This window comes from Oncorhynchus tshawytscha, linkage group LG25, assembly GCF_018296145.1.
Source record: "Oncorhynchus tshawytscha isolate Ot180627B linkage group LG25, Otsh_v2.0, whole genome shotgun sequence".
NCBI classification, from domain to species: domain Eukaryota; kingdom Metazoa; phylum Chordata; class Actinopteri; order Salmoniformes; family Salmonidae; genus Oncorhynchus; species Oncorhynchus tshawytscha.
This window is the reverse complement of record NC_056453.1, coordinates 8,680,181-8,708,000: the sequence shown is the minus strand read 5'-3', so window position 1 is coordinate 8,708,000 and position 27,820 is coordinate 8,680,181. Positions and strand designations below refer to the sequence as shown.

The 27,820-nt window shown below is 42.3% G+C and overlaps 1 protein-coding gene and 1 long non-coding RNA gene across 12 annotated transcripts; one reads left to right on the top strand and one right to left on the bottom strand.

Annotated features, from left to right (window-relative positions):
* Positions 1-77: 77 nt before the first annotated feature.
* Positions 78-23,924, bottom strand: LOC112224135 (nuclear distribution protein nudE-like 1-A). Of its 11 annotated transcripts, none has more exons than XM_024387464.2 (11): positions 23,108-23,502; positions 18,462-18,562; positions 15,641-15,794; positions 14,304-14,452; positions 9,440-9,576; positions 9,039-9,215; positions 2,270-2,358; positions 1,972-2,126; positions 1,554-1,591; positions 1,062-1,106; positions 78-324 (listed from the first exon to the last, which is right to left on the bottom strand). In XM_024387464.2, exons 2-11 carry the CDS (start codon positions 18,554-18,556, stop codon positions 314-316), a joined length of 1,050 nt encoding a protein of 349 aa, XP_024243232.1. In that variant the 5' UTR covers positions 18,557-18,562; positions 23,108-23,502; the 3' UTR covers positions 78-313. The 11 variants fall into 11 exon arrangements, with proteins under 11 accessions (XP_024243232.1, XP_024243236.1, XP_024243238.1 ...); XM_024387468.2 differs by having other exon boundaries at positions 1,554-1,588; XM_024387470.2 differs by lacking the exon at positions 1,062-1,106 and having other exon boundaries at positions 23,108-23,501.
* A 1,789-nt stretch (positions 23,925-25,713) lies between these two features.
* On the top strand, positions 25,714-27,421 carry LOC121840754. Its single transcript, XR_006079890.1, has 3 exons — positions 25,714-25,789; positions 26,323-27,049; positions 27,275-27,421. It is a non-coding gene; the product is annotated as an uncharacterized LOC121840754 (long non-coding RNA).
* Positions 27,422-27,820: the final 399 nt, after the last annotated feature.

Genomic DNA, 27,820 nt, shown 5'->3' with positions numbered 1-27,820 from the left:
GTCCCACAACCACTAAAGGGTCAGAATGACACAAAGATAGCCTGTTAATATGTAGTGACTGCAAAGAGGGGCCAGTATTACAGTATGTGAAAAGTGTTTAATCGTGCGGGCCATTTTTATGTCCTCATTTGAAAGTCAACACAATGCTTTCTGTTTTAAGACATAGTCTTGTCCATTGGCAGAAGGAAGGTGTTGGGTGGGGGGCTTGGCAGTGGTACTGTCTGTCACTGTCACACAATGAGAGGCAGTAGGTCAGGGGGGGAGGGAGAGGGGGGTGCTGTGATGGCTGTCAGTGTGCCAGGGTCCAGGCCATTCACCGCCCTGCTGTAAACACAAACACAACATGGGTTAGTCTGGTCTAGTGACGGTTAGGCAACATCTCACTTATTGCTACTTACAAAATGAACCTTGCTGGATTCATATTATGGGGTGGTAAAACAGGTATATTAGCATATCAAACATAAAATCTGCCTAGCCTAATACCTAGGTATTGCCAGTCAAATGTAAAACCATACACATGCTCCCTCCCCTCTCTTAATACCTAGTGGAGTTTGTTCAAACCTAGTTTTGACCATATTAAAAAAAGTTAATTCCAGAGTCGGCATGGGTTCGAATCGGGCCCACTGCCCTTTGGCTCCCCCATCTTTCCACTGTAATCTCTCTACAATAGAGCTAAAAAAAAATGACGAAAGGAGTGGGCGAAAGAAGTGGGACTGCCCCACTCCTTAAAAAAAAAAGTTAATTCTAAAAAGGTGTGTTGTGTATTAATGTATTCCATTTCAAACACCCGTATCTGGAATCCGATTCCTTCTTATCTATTTAGCTAGCTAGTAATATGAATAGTATGGCACAGTGGTGAGTGTGCTCTTTAGTAAAGAGCTATATTTATAACTTTGCTCCTCCCTGCGGTGAAACCCAAACCGTGTCCTTGTGAGCATGTCCTGCTCAACATGCTCAGTCAAGCTCATATCTATAGTTCCTCACACAGTAGAAACAACACCATGGCACTTTAACCTCCACACACAGTCACACCACTTCTACAGGGGACATAGTATTCATACCTTGAAAGACAACCTCAATAAGGAAAAACAGAAGGACAGCACCGGCTACATAAGAACAGGAAAAGGTAACTTTTTACTTTAGAATCAGCTGCAAAAATGTATTGTTCACATCCAGTAGTTTGTAGTTAATTGACAATAATTGAGCACAAAATTCAAAAAGTGTACCACAACCAACTTTCCATTGCACTACAGTACATGCTTTCTCCTACACACCACAAAACTGAGAATCAATATCCCCCCAAAATGATTATTGATCCAAAGACCATGAAAGCTACCAACACACCAGCAGACCTACAGATATATTCAATGGGAAGGAGATATATCTACTGTACAGCAGTGTTAAGAAGCAGAGAAATGTGCTGCCACCCAGAGCAGATATCTAGCCCCACAGTGAGTGAGTCTACCCCAGCGCTATAAGAGAAAAGTAGGGAGGCTTGTTAATCAAACAGCATGCAGGTGACCCACACATCCTGAGAGGAGGAAGATCATTACCTAGAATTAATGCAGGGAATATGACCCTCTCTCTCCTGCTGGAGAAAAACACAAGGGTCTGAGAGACCTTGTCAACCTCCATAACTCCTCCAACGTCAACACAATTCCATGTACTCCCAACACTAAACAAACATTTCAAATACACATTTCTACTGTCAAATGGATCAACATCACCATTGAGAAATCTAACTGTAAAGCCAGGGGGGTCTTAACACAGCAAACAATACATCGAGAAAATGACTAATGCATTAGGCTTATAACCAAAACAAAGATTTGACATTAAGAAATGTTGTTGAAATGTTGTTTACAAAGTGGCTTTCTCAGAAAACCATATCTCCTGTACCTCACAAATTAGTAATGTGTGTGTGTGTGTGTGAGAGAGTCAGAGAGGGTGTAGTTGAATCTGGCTTAGACTTACGTTTTGTCGTAGTATGACGACGTCGTGTGGAGTATATGGGAGAACTTGGCCGTGTTGCCGTTGATCACGTTCCCGTTTTCCGTGATGGCATAAGAGTTCCTGGCTTTCTGGTCCTTGGCAAAGTTCCTGCAGGCTGTCAGCTTAGACTCCAGAGCCTGAGATGGACGTAGAGAATGCAAAAAGATAGAGACGTTCCACTATTAGCAAGAGGTCGATATATGGTATAAGATACCGTCTTAGTGTACCAGAGTATACAGTGAATAGCGAATGTGTGCAAATAGGAAAATGTATGTCTCACCCCCACTTTCCGTAGCAAGTCACTGACGATGTTGAGGGCTGATATTCTAGCAGAGGGAGTCAGTGAGTTACCAAAGCCATTGGACAACTCTGGAAAATGAATACAATATACAAATCAAAATCATATTTTATTAGTCACATGCTTTGTAAACAACAACAAGTGTAGACTAACAGTGAAATGCTTACTTACGGACCTTTCCTAACAATGCAGAGAGAAAGAAAATAGCAAAATATTAGAAAAGTAGAACACGTAATAATAAATACACAATGACTAACGATAACTTGGCTATATGGGTACCAGTACCAAGTCGTATAGTACCAGTCAAAAGTTGACACACCTACTCATTCAAGGGTTTTTCTTTATTTTTTTAATATATATTTTTTCTACATTGTAGAATAATAGCAAAGACATCAAAACTATGAAATAACACATATGGAATCATGTACTAACCAAAAAAAAAAAAAAAGTGAAACAAATCAAAATATATTTTATATTTGAGATTCTTCAAAGTAGCTACCCTTTGCCTTGATGACAGCTTTGCACACTTGGCATTCTCTCAACCAGCTTCATGAGATAGTCACCTGGAATTCATTTCAATTAACAGGTGTGCCTTAAATGTTAATTTGTGGAATTTCTTTCCTTCTAAATGCGTTTGAGCCAAACAGTTGTGTTGTGACAAGGTACAGGTAGTATACAGAATATAGTCCTATTTGGTAAAATACCAAGTCCATATTATGGAACAGCTCAAATAAGCAAAGAGAAATGACAGTCCATCATTACTTTAGGACATGAAGGTCAGTCAATGCGGAACATTTCTTCAAGTGCAGTCGCAAAAACCATCAAGGGCTCTCATGAGGACTGCCACAAGAAAGGAAGACCCAAAGATACCTCTGCTGCAGAGGATAAGTTCATTAGCGTTACCAGCCAAATAAATGCTTCAGAGTTCAAGTAACAGACACATCTCAACATCAACTGTTCAGAGAAGACTGCGTGAATCAAGCCTTCATGGTTGAATTGCTGCAAAGAAGCAACTACTAAAAGGATACCAATAAGAAGAAGAGAGTTGCCTGGGCCAAGAAACACAAGCAATGGACATTAGACCGGTGGAAATCTATCCTTTGTTCTGATGAGTCCAAATGTAAGACTTTTGGTTCCAACCGCTGTGTCTTTGTGAGACGCAGAGTAGGTGAAAGGAAGATCTCTGCATGGTGTGTTTCCTACCGTGAAGCATGGTGGTGTGATGGTGCTCTGGTTACACTGTCAATGATTTATTTAGAATTTAAGGCACACTTAACCAACATGGCTACCACAGCATTCTGCAACGATACGCCATCCCATCTGGTTTGCGCTTAGTGGGAATATAATTTGTTTTCAACAGGACAATGACCCAACACACCTCCAGGATGTGTAAGGGCTATTTGACCAAGCAGAAGAGTGATGGAGTGCTGCATCAGATGACCTGGACTCCACAACCAACTGACCTCAACCCAATGGAGATGGTTTGGGATGAGTTGGACCGCAGAGCGAAGGAAAAGCAGCAAATAAGTGCTTAGCATATGTGGGAACTCCTTCAAAACTTCCAGGTGAAGCTGGTTGAGAGAATGCCAAGAGTGTGCAAAGCTGTCATCAAGGCAAAGGCTGGCTACTTTGAAGAATCAAAAATCTAAAATATATTTTCATTTGTTAGCCCTGTATCAGCAACCATCACTCATGTATTCCAATGGCACGTTGTGTTAGCTAATCCAAGTTTATCATTTTAAAAAGGCCAATTGAGCATTAGAAAACCCTTTTGCAATTATGTTAGCACAGCTGAAAAATGTTATTCTGATTAAAGAAGCAACAAAACTGGCCTTCTTTAGACTAGTTGAGTATCTGGAACATCAGCATTTGTGGGTTCGATTACATGCTCAAAATGGCCAGCAACAAAGAACTTTCTTCTGAAACTCGTCAGTCTATTCTTGTTCTGAGAAATGAAGGCTATTCCATGCGAGAAATTGCCAAGAAACTGAAGATCTCGTACAACGCTGTGTACTACTCCCTTCACAGAACAGTATTCTGGCTCTAGCCAGAATAGAAACAGGAGGGGGAGGCCCGGTGCACAACTGAGCAAGAGTACAAGTACATTAGTGTGTCTGGCTTGAGGAACAGACGCCTCAAGTCCTCAACTGGCAGCTTCATTAAATAGTACCCGCAAAACACCAGTCTCAACGTCAACAGTGAAGAGGCGACTCTGGGATGCTGGCCTTCTAGGCAGAGTTGCAAAGAAAAAGCCACATCTCAGACTGGCCAATAAAAAGTAGATGGGCAAAAGAACACAGACACTGGACAGAAGAAATCTGCCTAGAAGGCCAGCATCCTGGAAGAGAGAGAGAGTGGTGTGTGTGTGTTTATGAGAGAGAGGGAGACGGAGTGTGTGTGTGTGTAAGGGAAGGAGAGTGTGTGCGCTGGTGTTAACTGAAAAGTAAAGAAGGTTTCATGCAGCGTTTTCCCCTGACTGCAACAATGGCATGCAGACCATTATTCATGTACATTCCTTCCTCCCATTTCTCCAGCAATCAGTAGCCCACGATCAGCTCCTTTGTGTTGCTGACATTGAGGAAGAGGTTGTTGTCCTGGCATCTCTGATCTCCTCCCTATAGGCTGCCCAACTGTCTTCGGTGATCAGGCCTCCCACCGTTGCGTCGTCGGGAAACTTAAGAATGGTGTCGGAGTCATGCGCGGCCACACATTCGTGGGTGAAAAGAGAGTACAGGAGGGGACTAAGCACGCACCCCTGAGGCTTTTTTAACAAATCAAAAACTGAAAAATTGGGCGTGCAAAATTATTCAGCCCCCTTAAGTTAATACTTTGTAGCACCACCTTTTGCTGCGATTACAGCTGTAAGTCGCTTGGGGTATGTCTATCAGTTTTGCACATCGAGAGACTGAAATTTTTTCCCATTCCTCCTTGCAAAACAGCTCGAGCTCAGTGAGGTTGGATGGAGAGCATTTATGAACAGCAGTTTTCAGTTCTTTCCACAGATTCCCGATTGGATTCAGGTCTGGACTTTGACTTGGCCATTCTAACACCTGGATATGTTTATTTTTGAACCATTCCATTGTAGATTTTGCTTTATGTTTTGGATCATTGTCTTGTTGGAAGACAAATCTCCGTCCCAGTCTCCGATCTTTTGCAGACTCCGTCAGGTTCTTCCAGAATGGTCCTGTATTTGGCTCCATCCATCTTCCCTGTCCCTGCTGAAGAAAAGCAGGCCCAAACCATGATGCTGCCACCACCATGTTTGACAGTGGGGATGGTGTGTTCAGGGTGATGAGCTGTGTTGCTTTTACGCCAAACATAACGTTTTGCATTGTTGCCAAAAAGTTAAATTTTGGTTTCATCTGACCAGAGCACCTTCTTTTAAACAACACTTTTTATGGATATCTTTAAGGAATGGCTTTCTTCTTGCCACTCTTCCATAAAGGCCAGATTTGTGCAATATACGACTGATTGTTGTCCTATGGACAGAGTCTCCCACCTCAGCTGTAGATCTCTGCAGTTCATCCAGAGTGATCATGGGACTCTTGGCTGCATCTCTGATCAGTCTTCTCCTTGTATGAGCTGAAAGTTTAGAGGGACGGCCAGGTCTTGGTAGATTTGCAGTGGTCTGATACTCCTTCCATTTCAATATTATCGCTTGCACAGTGGTCCTTGGGCTGTTTAAAGCTTGGGAAATCTTTTTGTATCCAAATCCGGCTTTAAACTTCTTCACAACAGTATCTCGGACCTGCCTGGTGTGTTCCTTGTTCTTCATGATGCTCTCTGCGCTTTTAACGGACCTCTGAGACTATCACAGTGCAGGTGCATTTATACGGAGACTTGATTACACACAGGTGGATTGTATTTATCATCATTAGTCATTTAGGTCAACATTGGATCATTCAGAGATCCTCACTGAACTTCTGGAGAGAGTTTGCTGCACTGAAAGTAAAGGGGCTGAATAATTTTGCACGCCCAATTTTTCAGTTTTTGATTTGTTAAAAAAGTTTGAAATATCCAATAAATGTCGTTCCACTTCATGATTGTGTCCCACTTGTTGTTGATTCTTCACAAAAAAATACAGTTTTATATTTTTATGTTTGAAGCCTGAAATGTGGCAAAAGGTCGCAAAGTTCAAGGGGGCCGAATACTTTCGCAAGGCACTGTATGTTGGTCTGCTTGAAACATGTAGGTATTACAGACAGAGTCAGGGAGAGGTTGAAAATGTCAGTGAAGATACTTGCCAGCTAGTCAGTGCATGCTCTGAGTATGTGTGTTGGTATTCCGTCTGAATGTTAACACGTTTAAAGGACTTACTCACAACGGCTAGGGAGAGCGTGATCATACAGGCGTCCGAAAAAGCTGGTGCTTTCATGCATGGTTCAGTGTTGTCTGCTTCAAAGCAAGCATAGAAGGCATTTAGCTTGCGTCACTGGGCAGTTGGCGGCAGGGTTTCCCTTTGTAATCCGTGATAGTTCTAAAGCCCTGCCACATCGGACAAGCGTCAGAGCCGTTGTGGTATGATTCGATCTTAGTCCTGTACTGACGCTTTGCCTGTTTGATGGTTCTTCAAAGGACATAGCAGAATTTCTTAGAAGTGTCCTTCTCCTTGAAAGCGGCAGCTTTAGCCTTTAGCTCATTGCAGATGTTGCCTATGAATCATGGATTCTGGTTGGAATATGTACGTACGGTCACTGTGGGGACGACTAACTGACTTGTTGGAAAGGTGGGATCCCTTGACGGTGCCACGTTCAAAATCACTGAGCTCTTCAGTAAGGCATTCTACTGCCAATGTTTGTCTATGGAGATTGCATTGATGTGTGCTCAATTTTATACACCTGTCAGCAACGGGTGTACTGAAATAGCCGAATCCTCTAATTGGAAGGAGTTTCCACATACTGTTGTATATACAGTGGGGCAAAAAAAGTATTTAGTCAGCCACCAATTGTGCAAGTTCTCCCACATACAAAGATGAGGCCTGTAATTTTCATCATAGGTACACTTCAACTATGACAGACAAAATGAGAAAAAAAATCCAGAAAATCACATTGTAGGATTTTTAATGAATTTATTTGCAAATTATGGTGGAAAATAAGTATTTGGTCACCTACAAACAAGCAAGATTTCTGGCTCTCACAGACCTGTAACTTCTTCTTTTAAGAGGCTCCTCTGTCCTCCACTCGTTACCTGTATTAATGGCACCTGTTTGAACTTGTTATTAGTATAAAAAAGACACCTGTCCACAACCTCAAACAGTCACACTCCAAAATCCACTATGGCCAAGGCCAAAGAGCTGTCAAAGGACACCAGAAACAAAATTGTAGACCTGCACCAGGCTGGGAAGACTGAATCTGCAATAGGTAAGCAGCCTGGTTTGAAGAAATCAACTATGGGAGCAATTATTGGGATATGGAAGACATACAAGACCACTGATAATCTCCCTCGATCTGGGGCTCCACGCAAGATCTCACCCCGTGGGATCAAAATGATCACAAGAACGGTGAGCAAAAATCCCAGAACAACACGGGGGGACCTAGTGAATGACCTGCAGAGAGCTGGGACCAAAGTAACAAAGCCTACCATCAGTAACACACTACGCCGCCAGGGACTCAAATCCTGCAGTGCCAGACGTGTCCCCCTGCTTAAGCCAGTACATGTCCAGGCCCGTCTGAAGTTTGATAGAGAGCATTTGGATGATCCAGAAGAAGATTGGGAGAACGTCATATGAAACCAAAATAGAACATTTTGGTAAAAACTCAACTCGTTGTGTTTGGAGGTTCAGACGCTGCTCAAAGTCCTCCAGGGACACAATTGTAAAAAAAAAAGAATGCTGAGTTGCATCCAAAGAACACCATACCTACTGCGAAGCATGGGGGTGGAAACATCATGCTTTGGGGCTGTTTTTCTGCAAAGGGACCAGGACGACTGATCCGTGTAAAGGAAAGAATGAATGGGGCCATGTATCGTGAGATTTTGAGTGAAAACCTCCTTCCATCAGCAAGGGCATTGAAGATGAAACGTGGCTGGGTCTTTCAGCATGACAATGATCCCAAACACACCGCCCTGGCAACGAAGGAGTGGCTTCGTAAGAAGCATTTCAAGGTCCTGGAGTGGCCTAGCCAGTCTCCAGATCTCAACCCCATAGAAAATCTTTGGAGGGAGTTGAAAGTCCGTGTTGCCCAGCAACAGCCCCAAAACATCACTGCTCTAGAGATCTGCATGGAGGAATGGGCCAAAATACCAGCAACCGTGTGTGAAAATCTTGTGAAGACTTACAGAAAATGTTTGACCTCTGTCATTGCCAACAAAGGGTATATAACAAAGTATCGAGAAACTTTTGTTATTGACCAAATACTTATTTTCCACCATAATTTGCAAATAAATTCATAAAAAAATCTTACAATGTGATTTTCTGGATTTTTCCCCCTCATTTTGTCTGTCATAGTTGAAGTGTACCTATGATGAAAATTACAGGCCTCATCTTTTTAAGTGGGAGAACTTGCACAATTGGTGGCTGACTAAATACTTTTTGCCCCACTGTATAGTGTATCTTATCCATGTCCTTGTTCAGCCACGACTCCGAGAAACGTGGATATTATAGTTCTTCAGGTCCCATTTATAGGATAGTCTCGAACGGAGCTCGTCCATTTTGTTATCCAGTGATTGTACGTTCGCCAATAGAACAGTCATTGACATACAGTATACTTCACATAAAAAAGGAGACAGTGTTGAGGTCAGAGCAAAAGGGTACCTGTGGGGTTGGCGAAGGCATTGTCCAGACTCTTAGCGAGCGGCGTTGCGGGGAGAGACAGTGAGGCCTGGACAGAGTAATCCATCTTGTCATTGTCCTCCTGGGTGGGCGAGGTGGGCGCCGACATCCTGGTTATGTCCGCATTTCGCTCTCGGACAGCAAGCTCCTGACGCAGGTCTGACAGACAAGCAGACAGACAGACTATTTAAGGCTAAGTCAGACCAGACAATCAGATTGAGGTTAATGGTGTGATAGTCTCTCCCAACAATAATTTGTGGCTGTAAGCAATGCTAATGCTGTGAGTACATGGGTTCTATTCATTTCACACATATCACTGAGAAGATGAAAGAGAAAAAGGGAACAGCTAATTTTCAAATGAGTCAAAACGGATCAATAAGCACCTCTGGCCTCGTCTTTCAATCTCTGCACTGAGACCAGGACGAATTCCTTCTCATCCAGCTCGCTCTCCAGGAAGGCGTTCCTCTCGATAGCCTGGTTCAGACGCTGCTCAAAGTCCTCCAGGGACACAATTGTAGCCCTGCAGAAATAAATAATTTAATTCAAAGGAAAACACTGTTCAGTGGACTCTTTGCTTCTGCACACAAAGGCACATGCTGAAACATACACTGATACCCGTGTTTCACCGTGATGCATTACTGTTATTTAGTGCTAAAATTAATCTCTTGTGGACAAACTGCGCAAACATAAATCGAGCCTCTGACTAAATTATGCATGATTTTTGTTCTTGGTTAACAGAGGTCAGTGCTAAATTAACATTTCAATTAATATGTTTGCTGAAAGGACATTCTTTCCACAGCTTACCAGCTTGCACATATCATATTCCATGTCGATGATGCTTAATAAGCATTGTTTGAACCAAAAGATTACATGAAATGAAACAATGTATCATACAATAATGAATCATTTTGAAATATGATGTAAATAGTCCCATATATTCAACATGCTGTAAACTATTGTTTTTTTAAACAGTTAAACTTTTTAATCCCTTTAACTCTAATTAAAATGACCTATGCTATGTTTGCACTGGTTGCACTGATTGCCCTATGCACTGGTTGCACTATGGTTGCACTGATTATCTACATACCTTGGTTCAAGCGTTCATGATGTATGGCACTGAGTTCCTAAAAGTTGTTAGGTTTACCCGTTAAATTGTTGGGAGCATATACAGTGCATTCGGAATGTATTCAGACCCCTAGACTTTTTCCACATTGTTACGTTATAGCCTTATTCTAAAATATATATTTTTTACATTTTATTTCCTCATCAATCTACGCACAATACCACATAACGCTGTACAACATCACAGTACCAAAAAGTCACGATACTTATGATACCAACATTTTATAACACCATTTCATATGATACTGACACTTTGCTTATAAATTCAGTAAAACTTTAAGCAACAGCAACTAGCATTCGCCAGTTCAATAATGTCACTTTCATGCGCGTATCACGTGTGGCAGCTGTAATCAGCCAGCCCCATCCCCTTCCAGCCCTCACTAGCTTCTCTCCAGCCTATTCTTCCTGCTCGTCTATTCCTCCATCAGGTTTTAAAAATATAATTTACAGTGCCTTGCGAAAGTATTCGGCCCCCTTGAACTTTGCGACCTTTTGCCACATTTCAGGCTTCAAACATAAAAATATAAAACTGTATTTTTTTGTGAAGAATCAACAACAAGTGGGACACAATCATGAAGTGGAACGACATTTATTGGATATTTCAAACTTTTTTAACAAATCAAAAACTGAAAAATTGGGCGTGCAAAATTATTCAGCCCCTTTTACTTTCAGTGCAGCAAACTCTCTCCAGAAGTTCAGTGAGGATCTCTGAATGATCCAATGTTGACCTAAATGACTAATGATGATAAATACAATCCACCTGTGTGTAATCAAGTCTCCGTATAAATGCACCTGCACTGTGATAGTCTCAGAGGTCCGTTAAAAGCGCAGAGAGCATCATGGAACAAAGGAACACACCAGGCAGGTCCGAGATACTGTTGTGAAGAAGTTTAAAGCCGGATTTGGATACAAAAAGATTTCCCAAGCTTTAAACATCCCAAGGAGCACTGTGCAAGCGATAATATTGAAATGGAAGGAGTATCAGACCACTGCAAATCTACCAAGACCTGGCCGTCCCTCTAAACTTTCAGCTCATACAAGGAGAAGACTGATCAGAGATGCAACCAAGAGGCCCATGATCACTCTGGATGAACTGCAGAGATCTACAGCTGAGGTGGGAGACTCTGTCCATAGGACAACAATCAGTCGTATATTAAACAAATCTGGCCTTTATGGAAGAGTGGCAAGAAGAAAGCCATTTCTTAAAGATATCCATAAAAAGTGTCGTTTAAAGTTTGCCACAAGCCACCTGGGAGACACACCAAACATGTGGAAGAAGGTGCTCTGATCAGATGAAACCAAAATTGAACTTTTTGGCAACAATGCAAAACGTTATGTTTGGCGTAAAAGCAACACAGCTCATCACCCTGAACACGCCATCCCCACTGTCAAACATGGTGGTGGCAGCATCATGGTTTGGGCCTGCTTTTCTTCAGCAGGGACAGGGAAGATGGTTAAAATTGATGGGAAGATGGATGGAGCCAAATACAGGACCATTCTGGAAGAAAACCTGATGGAGTCTGCAAAAGACCTGAGACTGAGACGGAGATTTGTCTTCCAACAAGACAATGATCCAAAACATAAAGCAAAATCTACAATGGAATGGTTCAAAAATAAACATATCCAGGTGTTAGAATGGCCAAGTCAAAGTCCAGACCTGAATCCAATCGAGAATCTGTGGAAAGAACTGAAAACTGCTGTTCACAAATGCTCTCCATCCAACCTCGCTGAGCTCGAGCTGTTTTGCAAGGAGGAATGGGAAAAAATGTCAGTCTCTCGGTGTGCAAAACTGATAGAGACATACCCCAAGCGACTTACAGCTGTAATCGCAGCAAAAGGTGGCGCTACAAAGTATTAACTTAAGGGGGCTGAATAATTTTGCACGCCCAATGTGTCAGTTTTTGATTTGTTAAAAAAGTTTGAAATATCCAATAAATGTCGTTCCACAGTTTTATATCTTTATGTTTGAAGCCTGAAATGTGGCAAAAGGTCGCAAAGTTCAAGGGGGCCGAATACTTTCGCAAGGCACTGTATCTGTGAAGGAAAGCAGGGATTCAGATACTGATCAGTCTACTGTTGTTACATTTGTACATTTCATACATTGGAGCAAGCAAAGTTGATACATTGTATATCATTTCATCCCAGATATAACCAGTCTGTGTCAGCCTTGCAAGTTCACTGTCATGCAGCAGTGCCAGAGAGGAAAATCAGCTTTTCAACAGGCATGCTGGCAGCTTTACATCAAATAAAACAGCTCTTCCCTAGTTCAAATTATTTAAGAATTATGAGCCATACAACCGGAGCTACCTTTTTTTCTTCCTGCGCGATATCATTGTTAAACCAATCCTGGGGTGATAATTACTGGTTTGATAAAGAACAACATTAAATCAGTCATTTTACCTAGCTAGCGAACAACCTGGTAACTTGACAGTAGGTCTAGGCAAATTTGATTGGCACTGGAAGAAAGGAAAATGGTCTGCTACTCATGAGACGTGTTTCAAAGGATTCATAGAGGCCTAATGTAAGCCTAAACTATATCAAAGAGTGGTGTGTGTGTGTGTTTATAAGAGAGAGAGTGTGTAAGGAAGGGAGTGTGTGTGTTCCAACTGAAGAGTAAAGAAGATTTCATGCAGCGTTTTCCACTTATTGCCACAATGACATGCAGATCATTAGGTGGTGAGGGTAGGTAGCAACACATCTGCCACGCTGATCCTCAACACTGGAGCCCCTCAGAGGTGCGTGCTCAGTCCTCTCCTGTACTCCCTGTTCACCTTACGACTGCATGGCCAGGCACAACTCCAACACCATCATTAAGTTTGCAGACGACACAAAAATGGTAGGCCTGATCACCAACAACGACGAGACAGCCTTTAGGGAGGAGGTCAGAGACTTGGCCGGGTGGTGCCAGAATAACATCCTATCCCTCAATGTAACCAAGACTAAGGAGATGATTGTGGACTACAGGAAAAGGAGGACCGAGCACGCCCCCATTCTCATCAACGGGGCTGTAGTGGAGCAGGTTGAGAGCGTCAAGTTCCTTGGTGTCCACGTCACCAACAAACTAGAATGGTCCAAACACACCAAGACGGTTGGGAAAAGAGGGTACGACAAAGCCCATTTCCCTCAGGAAACTAAAAAGATTTGGCATGGGTCCATGCCATTCTATGCAGTATTGAATTATACAGTGTGATTTTAAATGCTATATGTGTTGTATTGAGTAGAAGTGTGAATAGCAGTGACAGGTTTTTTTGTGTAGCACATGCACATAACGTTTAGAAAACGGGAACAATTGTCAAACAGGACAAGAGGCCACTAAATTTTCCCCCTGTGGTATTACGAAATTACTTTGCATTGTAATCCTTGGCCTGGTATCGTTAGTAAAATGTTGGTATCGTGACAACACTACTCTCATTAACAAGCTCCTTTTGCCCACAGGACTGCCGCTGACTGGTTGTTTCTCGGTAAACCATAGACAATGTAGTGCGTGAAATGCCCAGGAGGGTGGCCGTTTCTTAGATACTGGATCCGGCGCGCCTGGCACTGACGATCATAGCACGCTCAGTTGCTTAGGTCACTCGTTTGCCCATTCTAACGTTCAATCAAACAGTAACCGAATGCCTTGATGCCCGTCTGCCTGCTTTATATAGCAAGCCACGGCCACGTGACTCACTGTCTGTAGGAGCGATCCAATTTCGTGAACGGGGTGGTGTACCTAATAAACTGGTCGGGGAATTTACAGCAATCAGACCCATTTGGGCCAGAGGCATGTTTTAATTGGAATGGGGATTTTCCATCAGTCATCTGATTACACCCAATGAAAAGCACAGTGGGGAATTAATTAGAAAACATGCAACAAGCATCTCAGCCTCCAGCATTCATCAGCACCTCTCTGCATGGGGTTAATGTATGAGTTTGTGTTCTGAAAGAGGATGAATACTTTTGCATCAACTGTTAAATTAGTACTACTGGTAGATAGTAGAGACTATTGCCTTTTTCATCCAAAACAAACATCCTGAAGAATACAGTAAATATCAGGGTTATGACGACTTCTACAGCTCCTCTTCTAATGCTGTATCCAGTATCTGTCTGTTAGATACTGTTTAGTGGTCTGGTCTCTTTGCTGACCTCTTGGCTCTTTCTAGGTCGTCGTTGGACTGCTCTAGCTCCCGCACGTATTTGTGGAGCTGCTCCTTTATGCCCCGGGTCTGTCCCAGGTCATCCTCCAGCATGTTGATCTGTTTGTAGCTTTGGGCATACTGCTGCTCCAGTTTTTCCTGGGGGGGGGGGTCAAGAGATGGAGTGAGAAGAGGGGGACCATTTTAAATAGGACGTTAAGCTTTATTTTCCTAAGACCTCGCAGTCACACGCATACCCAAACAAGTGGAGGGAACCACCGTGGTAACCTACATTGTCATCTATTTTACAGAGCACTCCGTTATGATCTGTTTACTCCAGCATTCTCAGGGTATGGGATGATGATGTGACGTATCTTCTCCTGGAGCTCAGCTCAAAAATTTGTCTGGGTCTGCCAGTCTTTCTGACCTATATCTTCTGGATATGTCACGTCTGAATCAATGAACCACTAACCTGGGTCAGACAAATCCTGCTTTGTCCTGAAATGCCATTTTACATTAACTACATATTCATCAGCACATACATTCTAGCCTACGTCAAGTAGCTCATAACAAGGCGTTACTCAAGGTGACAGACACAGTCTCAGACACAGTCTCTGGCATCAGAATGAGAAAACCAGTCATTGCTGTGGTATTTTCCATAAACAAATGCATGAAAGCAATAATTGTTTATTGCCTGGAATAACCACCAGACCGTTGAAAAAAAAGGCAGAACAGAAGACAATCTCACCATCACCGGTGGGGTGACTCGCATGGCTTGAGTCGTAATGTGAACATGGACTAGGGAGCCACACTCATCCCAGTGCTAATTACGGCATGAGAATGAATGTGCTGCTGATGCATTGTGTATGAGACTGATGAGTTCCATGCAAATGAACCACAGCTGGATATAACAGGATGTCGAGGGGCAGTAAAACACAGGTGCCGATTCCCCATAGTATTGATCAGAGCAAGATTGGGAAAGAGAGTTCCTTGTCTCCCTGACTGATACGATTTCTGTCTCCTTTACTGTTGAACATGCCTGATACGTCATTAAGAACTTCTATTAGGTTGGAATACTGACAGACACATGCTAACGAAACATGCTCCTCCCTGGAGACTGCAATAAAGGACAAGCCATGATGATATAAGGCAGCTTCAAATAGTCATCAATAGTTTATTATGTCAAGGGTATGGAGCGTTTCTTAGGTTGTCAAAAGAAGAGCATGAACGCTAAAGGTGCCTCTAAAATATTTTCTTGTCAATTCATGCAGTAAACTCACATTCCAATAACAATACGTTTTTTTTTTTACTTGAGCCGATCTAGTGTATTGTGTCCCTCTTGTGTACCTTGAGTGAGTCCACCTCTTTCTTGAGCGTGCTGTTTTCAGAGTGCAGGACTCTCGTGCGGTGCTCGGCCTGGCCCAGCTGGGTCTCCAGCTCTGCCTCCAGCTCTCTGCTGCCCTCCTGAAACTCCAGCAGCTCCTCCTGGGCCTCCTGGCAACTGACAGGGCAGATACCACCAGAGGACATGGTTAGTACAACAGTCCATTAGTATTTATTTGGTTTTTACTATGAAATGAAAGTACCCAGGTTAAGTATACAAGACTTAAAGAAACTATTGTACTTTTGTATACTTTTTAACCAGTAGTTCTGAAAGTAGAGCTCACGAGTCAAAAGGGGTCCCCGAAAATTTAGTACAACATCACACATGTGCAGCTATGTGCACCACATCATTGCCCTCTCGCTCTCTTGCTCTGCTGTGGGTGCATGATGTGACTTTTGCTAGCTGTCACTCATATGGTGAGGGGCTGAAGCTCATTGGTTGAACTCAAATTGCTGGACCACATGGGGGAAAATGGCGCAGCACAGCTTCCAGAGAAACAGTCGCTTTCAAACTAGGGATTTTGTGGCTAGGCTAATTACAGTAAGACAGTAATTCTGCTCATAGTGGGAGGTTTAAAACATACTCAGTATTCACCAAAGTTCCAGAGCATATCTTTAAAAATAGAAATCACAAAATCATGTTACAGCCTTCTATGATGAATGGTATCTACGATCTACAAGACTTCTTAAAGTCAAAGCGTATCCTGTTTTGTAGACAGTAACAGGAACTAGCAACCCATATTTGACCAATCTAATAACATGAAAATCCTACATGACATACAGTAGGTACTTAAACATACACTGTCTTCAGGCATTTTAAACAGTGGAAATTCAAAGCGCCGATCCTGACCGCTTCACAAAGCCCACACAGGATTTGCACGGTTACGCTTGATCGTGATCCAGCCAATCAAAGAACCCTCTGACTTTCCTAACACCACATTGCATCACTTGTCCACCCTGGCCTCTCCAAAACAGCAACAGACTGTCTGTCTGCTACCCAGAGCAAAAGTAGATATTATATAAATAACCAAAAGGTTGGGTTGTTTACTGTGGGCATGTGGCCAGGACAGGGTAGCGTTTCAGGGTGGGGGTTGGGTTGAATGGGGTTATGTAAGTAAGTGTCTGCCGCCTGCTAAAGCCATGGACACACAGCTGCTCTAAAAATGTGTCCAGGGGCCATCGGCATTGCACGCTACAGGCATGTGACCGGTGGGACATGGTGGAAGGGGGGCCTGGAAACAGCACGTACCTTCCTGCTATAGGCTGTCTGTCCTGTGTTGCTACCCTGGGGGCAGTGGTGTTTTGAAGGGGAAAGCCAAGTGGGCTCTTTAACTTTAAAACCCCAGCAGGTCACCACTTCCTCTATCTGTGGTTAGTTCCAAACGCAGCATCAGCACCCTCGGCGGTCTTTGAACTGCTCGTTTTGCCCAAGAGGTGAATGTCCCTTTCGGATATCCCCGAGCTGTCAGGGAACCCGAGCATCCTTTTATTGGCAAACTATTTTTGCAACAGTGTTTAGGGGAATCTTCAAGCAAGAGCATCTATTGTTGATATTAAGGAGCTGCTTCACTACCAAATTCATGACAATCTTAAACACACATTTATTGACCGATACAAAGGGGAGTGGCTTTGATTCCCATTGGGTGTAAATGTCCATAGAGCCTCATATAACAGAGTGTAGTTTCCCCTAGCGCTGGGTGTATCTGTTGTCCACTGCGATCTTATCAGTAGTCTTTTGTATCAAAATAGCAGTGCGCCTGTGCTGTGCGATGACGATGTTCATTGAGAGAAATAGAGTCACGTCTGTCGCCCACTACCAGTCTTGCACAGATGGGAAAAGAAAACATAAATCTAAGACCGCTATTAAATAATCCCATTCAGTGTAGACTTCAGGTATATTTTTTTGTATTTTACCCCCTTTTTCTCCCCAATTTCGTCATATCCAATAGCGATCGTCTCATCGCTGCAACTCCCCAACAGGCTAGGGAGAGGCGAAGGTCAAGTAATACGTCCTCCGAAACATGACCCGTCAAATCGCGCTTCTTATTAACACCTGCCTGCTTAACCCGGAAGCCAGCTGCACCAAAGTGTCGGAGAAAACACTGTTCAACTGATGACCGAAATCAGCTGGCAGGTGCTCAGCCCGCCACAAGGAGTTGCTAGAGCGCAATGAGCCAAGTCAAGTCCCCCCGGCCAAACCCTCCCCTAACCAGGACGACATTGGGGCCAATTGTGCTCCGCCCTATGGGACTCCCGTTCACGGCCGGTTGTGACACAGCCTGGGATAGAAGCCGGGTTTGTAGTGCCGCCTCAAGCACTGCGATGCAGTGCCTTAAATCGCTGCGCTACTCGGGAGGCCTTAAGAAACTTTATAATGTGAAACCAGATGTCCCTTTGGAAGTATAAAGGAGTATTGAAGGACATTCCTAACATGGTCTTAACAAGGACTTTCACAGGTTAAACTGTATCGGTCATTCATTAATGCTCTTAAAAACGAAAGAGTGAGGAGAGCTCAGCTATGAGGTCAATGTAACAAGTCTGGCTGGGGAATTTCCTTTCAGAAGTACTCAGGATTTTAAAGTACAGATATATATATATATATATATATATATATATATATATATATATATAGAGTGCTGCTCGGTTACCATGCACACAGTGAAACCACAGGATTCCAACATACTGTCATGCTTTGAGTTTCTGGTGAGTTCAAGTAAAAGAAGCCTGATGATCTTATATATAGCATTAATGTACCATAAAAAGGCATGATTTGTGCATATCTTACTTTTTCTGATACTTGAGGGAAAGAGTCTTCCAGAAGTCAATCTCCTCGTCTTTCGAGGTGAATTTTGGAATCATATCTGTGTTCATGATATACATTTAGATCTGGAAAATCAACAGAAACAATTTATATTACACAAATCAAATGTATTTATATAGCCCTTCTTACATCAGCTGATATCTCAAAGTGCTGTACAGAAACCCAGCCTAAAATCCCAAACAGAAGCACTGTACAAACAAACAATTACATTTATCAGTAGCACTGTTGGGTTGAAAAAGTTGAGTGGAAATACATCATCTTCATATAGACGAACAACCACCAGAGCAAATATGGTACATTAGACATGTTTCCAAAAAGGAATAGGACCACAGTAGAGTACACAGGGCATCAATCAGTGACACAGGACATGCTTCATTAGAAAAATAATGAACATAATGACCTGAAGTACCCTGCTCTGTCCTCTCCAATCAATACCTTTTCAACATCCTCTCAAGCTATTTTTGTACAGTTGCAGCCGAGTGCCATAGGGTGTGTTTATGCGTAATGGATGTGTGCCCCCGCTCGTCCTCTCTCGAGCCCTCTCTTCTGTATAGTCACAAAACACACTGGAATGATTTTCAACTCAGCAATTTCAACTCTTATCTAGTAATCATTTATTATGCACTGTATGCCAAAGCCACAGTAGTTGGCTCTTCCGCAGGTTGCCTAGCTCTTGAACTTTCCATGCCAGCTAGTGTTGGACTCCCAGGACTGCAAGTGTTAGCCTATCGCCTAATAAGACCGACATCAACTCCTGGGCTGTAGCATCAGGTCCCATCGGACGCAGAAATCTGTAGATCAATGATTTTTCTGGGAACTAATCAAAGGGCATGTCTGAGTCCATAGCCTCAAACAGGGTCGATTATTAAAATAACTGTATTAATTTCCCCTAGCACAGAAAAAAGGGATGTAACAACGCATATTTGAGTTTCCTGGAAAGAGGAAACAGAAATTAAAAAGCGATGTGTTAGCCTATACATAGAGATCTGCTGTGTCAACTGCTGTTGCAGTATTAAGTTCCAGATAACTCTAGATTCAAATGTAAAAAATTGGAAATAGGTTGAAGTATAAAACGAGACATTCTAATTTCCCTGGAGGTAAAAAAAAAAAAAAGTGGCCAGGAGTAGGGCTGTGGCGGTCATAAAATTTCGTCAGCCGGTGATTATAAAGTAAATAACCGTCGGTCTCACGGTAACTTACAAACACATTTAGCATCTCCTGGCTTCCACACACAACCTACTGATGCAGACCTTTGGAACATCTACAAGTCTAATAAATCCATGTAATATAGCCTACACCTTCACAATAAATCCACTGTTTATTTTAGACAGGTCTAAAGAAACATTAATGAAGAAAATGTAGTCTATTTCAGAAGAACAGAATAGCATACTCTGAGTTGTCCTTATTTAAGGTCCTGATCTGGCTATGTCATATGGCTGTGGGCTACACTAGTTCATTTAGCAGACAAGATTTGGTTAGAATTCTGTGGCATTATTTTATAATGTAGAATACAATTGAACAAAGCTGAATAAAAAAGAAAGGATATTTTCTCTAAATGATTTGAGGGAGTGCGCACAGAGTGCGCACATATTCTGTGTTGAGCGGTTAACAAAGAAATAGGTACTCCTATATGCTTCATTTAGAGTTATGTAACTTTAGTTGTTCCACAAACATTGGGCTATATGTTTAGAATTTAATACAGTGTAAGGCTGTATGATGCGAGTAATCATGATTTGAAAGCCATGAGCTCTGCTTAGTTTTTTTGCGCAGGCTGTATGTAAACACTTCATCAGTCTCTCATTCACAATTTGACAAGCACTTAATAATGACTGGAATTTCCAGGCGGCGTCCCCTGTGTGTGGCAGTAATGCACCCTAAAAAAAATCTATGCCTTTTGCGGCCAGCGGCCGGTTGTTCCATTCTTCCTAAGTGCTGCGTGCTCCGAAGCGCCTCTCACTCACATGGCTCTCCATCATGTGATCAGGTCTTTCTCACAGGCTACAAGTGAAGACAGTACTTTCTTGAAGTACTTTCTTGAAGCACATCTGTATTTAGGGAGTTTCTCCTATTCTTCTCTGCAGATCCTCTCAAGCTCTGTCAGGTTGGATGGGGAACGTCGCTGCCCAGCTACTTTCATGTCTCTCCAGATATGTTTGATTGGGTTCAAGTCTGGGCTCTGGCTGTGCCACTCAAGGACATTCAGAGACTTGTCCCAAAGCTACTCCTGCGTTGTCTTGGCTGTGTACTTAGGGTGATTGTCCTGTTGGAAGGTGAACCTTCGTCCCAGTCTGAAGTCTTGAGTGCTCTGCAGCAGGTTTTCATCAAGGATCTCTGTACTTTGCTCCATTCATCTCTCCCTCAATCCTGACTAATCTCCCAGTCCCTGCCACAGAAAAACATCCCCACAGCATGATGGTGCCAGGATTCCTCCAGACATGACGCTTGACCCTTCACATACCTAACCAATTCCTTGGCGCTCTTATTTTCAGTGCCATAATGTCCTTGAGGAGCAGATTCAATGCATGAGCAGCACAGCCAATGGGTGTGATGTGAGGGTAGGACTCCTCCACTTCAGACCAAGCAGCCTTCAAGTTCGCAGCATTGTCTGTCGCCAGTACATATACCTTCTGCGGTTCAAGGTCATTGATGACTGCCTTTAGCTCATCTGCAATGTAGAAACCGGTGCTTCTGTTGTCCCTTGTGTCTGTGCTCTTGTAGAATGCTGGTTGAGGGATGGATGTAGTTAATTATTCCTTGCCCACAAACATTCGATCACCATCAGAGATGATTGCAATACAGTCTGCTTTCTCTATGATTTGCTTGACCTTCACTTGAACTCTGCATCCAGCAAATGAGTAGATAAAGCATGTCTGGTTGGAGGGGTGTATGCTGGGCGAAGAACATTAAGAAATCTCTTCCAATACACATTCCCTGTGAGCATCAGAGGTGAACCAGTTGCATACACAGCTTGAGCAAGACATTCATCAGTACTCTGACTACGTTCCTCCATTGAGTCAAAAACACTTCTGATTTCAGGAGGACCATGTGCTGTTGCTATCGATAAGGTGTCTGATTCATCATTTTCACCTCGAATAGAAGTAGAGGGACTCTTTGTTGCATTCTTCACATATGATTTGGCACAGTATTTGCAAATGTACACAGCTTTTCCTTCTACATGAGCTGCAGTTAAATGTCTTCACACATTAGATAGTGCCCGTGGCATTTTCCTGTAAAGATGAGAAAACAAATGAGTAAAAAAAAAAAACTAACACAATTCCATGTACAGATAAATAGTTAAGTAGTTAGATTAAACAACTCCTTTGTAAGATAAATGTTTTAAGATGAAACATGTATGGAAACTGGTGAATTAACACTCCTCAGTTAGCAGGCTCAAGCAAGCTATAACCCACATGGTAGCAAAAACTAACTAGCAGAAATGGTTAAGTTAGAAATGATTTAAACACACTTGCTGTAGGCTACTATTTACTAATTAACAAAACATTATGTCATAAAATATATTCACCCCTCCCAGTATTACCATCAAAACTTACCAGAAAGCATGTAGTCCTTGGCTCAGACAGTGTAGTAGTGTGAGCTCAATAATAGCATCTCCTTAGTGTGCAAGATCTTGATAATCAGCTGTACATATGATGGATGAGTGCACTGCACATGTGATGGAAGAATGCACTGTGCATGCAGGGGGTAGCAATTCCATTGGAATTGGGGATAGTTTAACCAAAATATGCCACAAGACCTAGAATTTCCTTGTGTATCCCACAAAAAAGGTTCACTGTTATAAGCTAACTTTTTTGATGAATGTATGCACAATTCCCCAAATTCCAGGGCTTAACTTCCCATGGAAAATTTCCAGAATTTACCATAAAGTTTCTGAACCTTTGCAACCCTAGGACTGAGAGAAGGGAGTTGGAGAGGAGAGAAAGAGGTCATGTAGCTTGTACTTGAAGGCCACTACGCATTATAATATTAAGCCCACATAACAGAAAGATGCATGCAGTGCCTGACACGTTTTCTATTACCACTGAATTATTTAGTGGGAAAAGGAGAAATTCTCCTCTCTGGCAAAAATGATATCACAAAATGTGGTGCAGAAGAATAGTAAAGAATAATATACTGGATCGTACTGAAGGTAACGCGTTAGCTAGCTACATCATGATCTCATTCTTGCATCATCATCATCTCTAACAGGAATCCTTAACGTGAAGAACATCTGCTGCCAGAAAAAACACTGACATGACAAGCCCATTTCAAGGCCATCTGGCATGTGGAAAAATAATACTTCACAAATCTATCCATCTATAACAAATAAAGTAGAGCATTGCCATTAGTTTGCTGTCATTAGTCATAAGATAGTACGCCAAAATGAACTGTCAAAACCAAACTGTCAGCTGTCAAACATGCCCGGTCTCGAGTCGCTATAGCCACACCGGGCGACGCTTGGCTAACGTTAACTAGCTAGCTACTTACTGGTAGCTACCCGCATCAATTCGAAGGAATTGTATTTTCTTGCATTTTGCGATAATAAAGACAACGATTACATTGTGTAAAATCCCAACACAATGTCATATACATACATACATATTGCGACGTACTTGAACATTTCCAGTCGGTGTATTGCCCCTTTCGATGGTTTTCAGTCCATAGCTGTCCTCTCGGTGGTTCTTTGTAGTGATGTGCAGTTCGCTAACGATTGGTTCTTTTTGAACGACTCTTTTTTTCTGACTCGAGAGTCCTGATTCGTTTTTCTGAGTGACTCGTTCATATTAGGGGGTTGTTTGTCCTACTGTAACTGTTAAGTGCTGGCAGCAATGAGTCAGTCCTACAGCAGGATTAATACACGCTCCTCTGTCATATGCGCGCAGGGAAATAAATCATGAGCATAGAGAAGAAAAATAAACGTTTACACCTGATAATTGATTATTGAATATTATGATTAAAAACAGCTTTGTATAACCAAAACATACACCGCATCTCCTCAACGAACAGGAGTAAAACGTGAAAGCACGTTAAAAAATGTCAACACCTCACCTGATTGGTCAGAAGAAAATGTCCTGTCCACCAGAGCTCATGTCTTTCCTTCGGTGCTTGCTTGCAGATTTTTGTTTTTAACTGCTAAACTTTTGGCACAGGTTAGTCGCAAAATGTGTTCCAAAACTCTTGAGTGCACAGATTCGACATCGGCAAATGTAGTTTTGATTCACAGAAGAAGATTCACCAGTCGCAAGTTTACTCAATGAGTTGTATTCATTCTGAAATGTAGTTGCGTGCTTGCAAATCTTATTGAATTTATTCACATATCAATTTACATGTTTGCAAGTGTTGTATTTATTCACACATCACGCTTCCAAGTGTTGCATTTATTCTCAAAATAACTACAAAACTCAGTCTACAGGTGCAACTCATACTTTACATGATTGTATAAGGAAGTCAATATTTTACCTCCATAGAATTTTCCATCACTACTCTGTTGGGAAGAAACTGTTGATGCTACGTGTAGGCTGGTACACACGCGCAGCTTTCATCATACAAGGACAAGACACGCACTAGAGCAGAGCAAGTGCATCAAAATAGATTTTTAGCATCATCTGGTGGTCAAAAGCTGCAATGCACGTCTTCAATTAATAGTTTTTCGAATTACACGGTTCTATAGCCGACCAGTTAATATATAGCTCAGTGTTCTATATGATTGATTATGTTTAAGCTACTACAGTGTTTGACTGAGAACGTAACAATAACCTATCTCGAACCAGAATTATATATTGTTGTTGAGTGGTGAATTAATTGGTTGATTTTTGGGGGTGATCTAGTCAAATCTCCTATTCATGTATAACATTCTGGGAGATTTTTTTGTGCTAACTTATTCACTGGACACGTCTGTTTATTATAGGCTGTTTATTATAGACTGTATTAAATGCTTTATTGTTAAATACTGTATTATCTGCAAGTGCCTTCGGCTTGTGCAAGAGGTGTCACTACAGTCCCTGGTTCGAATCCAGGCTGGATCACATCCGGCCGTGATTGGGAGTCCCCATAGGGCAGCGCACAATTGGCCCAGCGTCGTCCGGGTTTGGCTGGGGTATGCCGTCATTGTAAATAAGAATTTGTTCTTAATAACTGACTTGCCTAGTTAAATAAAGCTTAAATAAAAAATTTAAAAAAATAAAAACTCTTGCATCCAGCTCGCACACAGGTGCATATCCCTGCCTCTTTCCACTCGCTCCCCCTCTTTCCAAATCCCCAGTCCACACACATGTTGCTTAGTAACAAGTCCAAACAACTAATGTCAAAAATTGCTGTTTGCAAAGCTGGAGTAATCCCACAGGGCTAGAGGGCCCTTAGAAAGGTTTGTGCTGGCAGATTGTGCTGCAGTGTTGGAAAAATGAACTTTTCAGTGCATGAAATGGGTGCTCTCCATACAAACTCATAGCACCACTGTTGTGCGCCATAGTAGTGGTGCATGGGTTCACCCACACCCACCCGCAATTGCTAATAGCTCATTTGCAACCGCCCAACTATATGTGATAAAGTGAAAATCTGAGGCCGGCACCTGACCCTAACCCGCAAATATAGCAATGCGCTGTAGGCTAAAGTCAGAGTTGGCTGAACAGTTTTTTGGCAGGGGGTTTATTGTCTGGTAGGACTACAGGAACTATATTCAATAGTCAGGTTCAATGCTATCTGAGAGTCCAATTGGTTTGCAATGTACTACAATTTAAACTGATGTATAAGATTTGAACAGCTTATAAACTCCATAAAGAGTGTCTGAGAACTATAGGATGTTTATTGGTTGACCAATAATTGGTTGACATTTACAAAGGTATTATATGATTTGTCATAACCTCTCAGGTTACATTTCTAAATAATATTGGACTATTCTGTGACAGTATTTGAATATGTCAGTGATTGTTCTTTGATTGTTTGTGTGATGGGTCAGTGGGTTGATGTTGATGTCACTATTCTGAAAAAAATATATATAAATGGTTTATTTAATCAGTTGAGACAAAAGAACATACCTAAATCAACAGATGGATTTACCTATCATTAGCACATTCCCAATCCAACCCACCCAATCTAGAGTTAGCTAGGCTTGTAGCCTTAAGTCTTTAAGTAGGGCCAATAGACCTACTGCTATTTCTAATTTCTTGACACCTGTTCTCCCACTCATCAGATACCTTAATACCATTATTTTCTGCCTCTCCAGAAGTTCCTGTTACACCGGTTGATGGTCGTTGCCAGCCTCCCCCAGCAACTCAATGACAGGAGAGACCTGGGAGGTCAGCCAAACGCTACTGTAGAACACATTTAAGAGCTATTAGGACAAAGAGGGTGTGCATCCCAGGGCAGATTAGAAGGCATCACTCTTTCACTGATATAAGTCTTCTCTGTACATTAATGCAGGTTTCTCTTCCTCCTCCTAAGCACGGTTTTGTTTATAGCTGATATGTCAAATCAAAATCAATGTTCAAAATTCTTTATAATGTGTTTATGAGTCTCTGAGGTTGAGACATACTTCCTCTACAACTTCCTCTTGTTAGAAAAAGCCTTCAACAGTTACTCCAATTTTGAATGATCCTTATTGGGGTTACTCTAACAAGTTCCTTGTTATGGGCCACTTTATGGCTGTCACACCTAGGTCTGCAAATGAGAAGAAAGGACATTATGGTGTAGGCCTTTTGTCTCCCACAGATTGAAGACACTCTAAACTAAAAAACTGAATATAATGCATGCAATAAAGCTTATTCACTCTGTTATCGTAGAACCAGGGTTACGCAATTAACCTTACGTTCTTTCTCCTTTGGTTGTGCAGTAGACTACAAGGAGCTGAACCAGTGCTTGCAGAGGTATTACCAAGGTGACACTATCACAAGCCTGCTTTTGCTGTACCCAACATGCTTCATATCATTGAGGTAGCCAAGATTAGCCAGTAACACCTTTTAATGAAACCCATAGCAATAATTATATGCAAATCTGTCAATTACTTGAATACAAGTAAAACCTCTATGGCCCATCTTGCCATTGATTAGGATAATGATATGGGATTTTCAATCATTACCATTCTTTTTGTTTCTCTTCTAGTCTTCCAGCGAGATTCGTGTGTCTCTGCTGCAGGATCTGAGAAACATGCAGGAACGGCCACACTGGCATAGTATCTTACTTCATGCAAATTTGAATCAATATATAATAGTTATATCTGTTCTGGCACTAAATTCAGAGGGTCAAGCATGTGCGTTCTGTTGACAGACCAACCAAAGTCATTATAGCTTGACTAAAACTTGGCCATAAACATTGTTTGACATGCTGTCTTGATGTTGTCATGGTCCCTGTCATCGTCATGCAGCGTCCTGATCGAGGCGCCCAGGGTCCTGGTGATGTGACATTACATTCCCAACAGGATGTTTCAGCAGTAGAGCTGCAAGGTGCTGAACGTGCAGCCCAGGGTGGGAGGGGCTCTGAGTAGGGACAGGCTGATGACGAGGAGGAGGACACAGAAACACTGGTCAGCACTGGGAAACCACCTCCTCAAAGCAACCAATGTGAGTCATCAATTGCAACATTGCCACTGGTGGTCAAACTATAGAGACAGACTTATCCAATCACGTCTTGGGTTCATTGTGGGGAAGATCTAATGATAGATAGTTATCAGCCACATGCTAATTTTGAAAGAAATTAGGCCTAATTAGGCCCGATTTAAATTTGGAATCCCTTATCACTGACTGACCATTTGTTTTGGTGTCTCCATCATCTCTCTATGGGTACAGGGTTTAAAGATGCCCCCGGGCTTTTCGTTGGATGAGATACCAGAGATGATAGTTCCTCCGGACGTCTTGGTCCAGCACCTGTCCAGTGGAGAACTTCTAAGCCCCAAGCTCTTAGAAAAAAGGGTTCCAAAAGGGTTCACTGGCTGTCCCCATAGGATAACCCTTTTTGGTTCCAGGTAGAACCGTTTTGGGTTCCATGTAGAACCATTTGTGGAAAGGCTTCTAAATGGAACCCAAAAGGGTTCTACCTGGAACCATAAAATATTCAAAGGGTTCTCCTATGGGGCAGCAGAAGAACCCTTTTAGGGTTCTAGATAGCACCTTTTTTTCTAAGAGTGTACCTGCGGGCCTAACACACCCTTTGCCACATCCTCATGGACTCTGGTGAGCAGGACTTTACACACTCATCAACAGGGCTGGTTAACTCCATTTGAATTCAGTGAATTTAATAAGTTATATGAAGTTCCAGTACATTAATTAATTGAACAAATTGCCAATGAAAGTCAATGGCTTTCAGATTGTTACATGGGTCACATTACCTGATAA